This window comes from Mus pahari, chromosome 3 (genome assembly GCF_900095145.1).
Source record: "Mus pahari chromosome 3, PAHARI_EIJ_v1.1, whole genome shotgun sequence".
NCBI classification, from domain to species: Eukaryota; Metazoa; Chordata; class Mammalia; order Rodentia; family Muridae; genus Mus; species Mus pahari.
The window spans coordinates 70,905,047-70,906,323 of record NC_034592.1 but is presented as its reverse complement, the minus strand read 5'-3'; the positions used below and the strand labels follow the sequence as shown (position 1 = coordinate 70,906,323).

At 36.2% G+C, this 1,277-nt stretch overlaps 1 protein-coding gene across 1 annotated transcript in view; it reads right to left on the bottom strand.

Annotated features, from left to right (window-relative positions):
- Positions 1-761: 761 nt before the first annotated feature.
- LOC110319184 (olfactory receptor 998-like) overlaps positions 762-1,277 on the bottom strand; it is an 8,141-nt gene continuing 7,625 nt past the window's right edge. Inside the window, exon 2 of the mRNA XM_021194643.1 lies at positions 762-1,277. Within this exon, the coding sequence (XP_021050302.1) occupies positions 762-1,277 (516 nt within the window).

The following is a 1,277-nucleotide window of genomic DNA, read 5'->3' as shown; positions in this document are numbered from 1 at the left end:
AAATTTTCTTCTGACAAATTACATGGTCACACCTAAGCATGTACACATGTATGTGAACACATATATACACAATATCAACAAATATATAGAAAAAGGACTGTGACACTTTTGAAGACTTTTACAGAGCAAGAGCTAAGAGTCAAACTAATAAAATCCTTCAGCTTAGTATTTCATCTCCCCTGAAAGGTACTGCAATGATCTTATAATTTAATCATATGATCGAAAAACAGGCTTAACAGGCTTTTTAAAATGTAGTCTCTTTGTATTTTTAATTAATTATCATCCTCATTACTGTGAGTTACCTATTTCTTCATTGCTTAGTTACCTGTTTTTTGGTGGTGGTTTTTAATTTGAAATCATTATTTTTATATCATAGATGTGACTTAATTGACAACACATGTATAACATTTTCTCCCACTTGTAATTTTCTTTCGAATTTATTTGTAGTATCAGGAACAGCAGTTTTGATACATGAATTAAAAGTATCATAAGATTGGATATCATACAAATACTGATTTCTAGTAACCTTCTAATATACACTCATGTTTACGTTCCCAGCACATCTCTACATAATTGCGCAATGCCAATCATGTCACAGAAAATATGACAGAGGCAGATAAATAATGAGAACTCCCCCAGTTTCAGATAAACCGTATAGAGACAGAACCAGGCTCCTTCATCAGTCTCTCATCCACCCCAGTGTCCATTTAAAGATATACTTATGCACTGATACGTAAGGCAGGGCACTACCAAATTTAACCTTACCTACCAGCTGGAAAATGTTTCTTTTGCACTTTTCTCCTGAATGCACCTTTCACTTCTTTGTTCCTCAGGCTATAGATGAGGGGGTTCAGCATGGGGATCACCACAGTATAAAACAGAGAAATCATTTTGTTGATGTTCAAGGAAAAACTTGCACTGGGTCGAACGTAAATAAAGAAAAGTGTCCCGTATAAAATGGAGACAGCTGCCAAGTGAGAGGAACAAGTAGAGAAGGCTTTTCGTTTCCCATCAGCAGTTTGAATCTTCAAAATTGTCATCAAGATGCTGACATAGGAGACTATGATGATCAGACAACTGAACACTCCTATGGCTCCAGAAAGAACAAAAAGCACAACCTTATTAACCCAGGAGTCAGCGCATGCCAATGAAAAAAGTGGAGAGACATCACAGAAGAAATGGTTGATGGTATTTGAACCACAGAACGGTAAGCAAAAAGCCAAGGTTGTATGAGTTGTGATATTTATAATAGCAAAGGCATATGGCCCTACAACCAG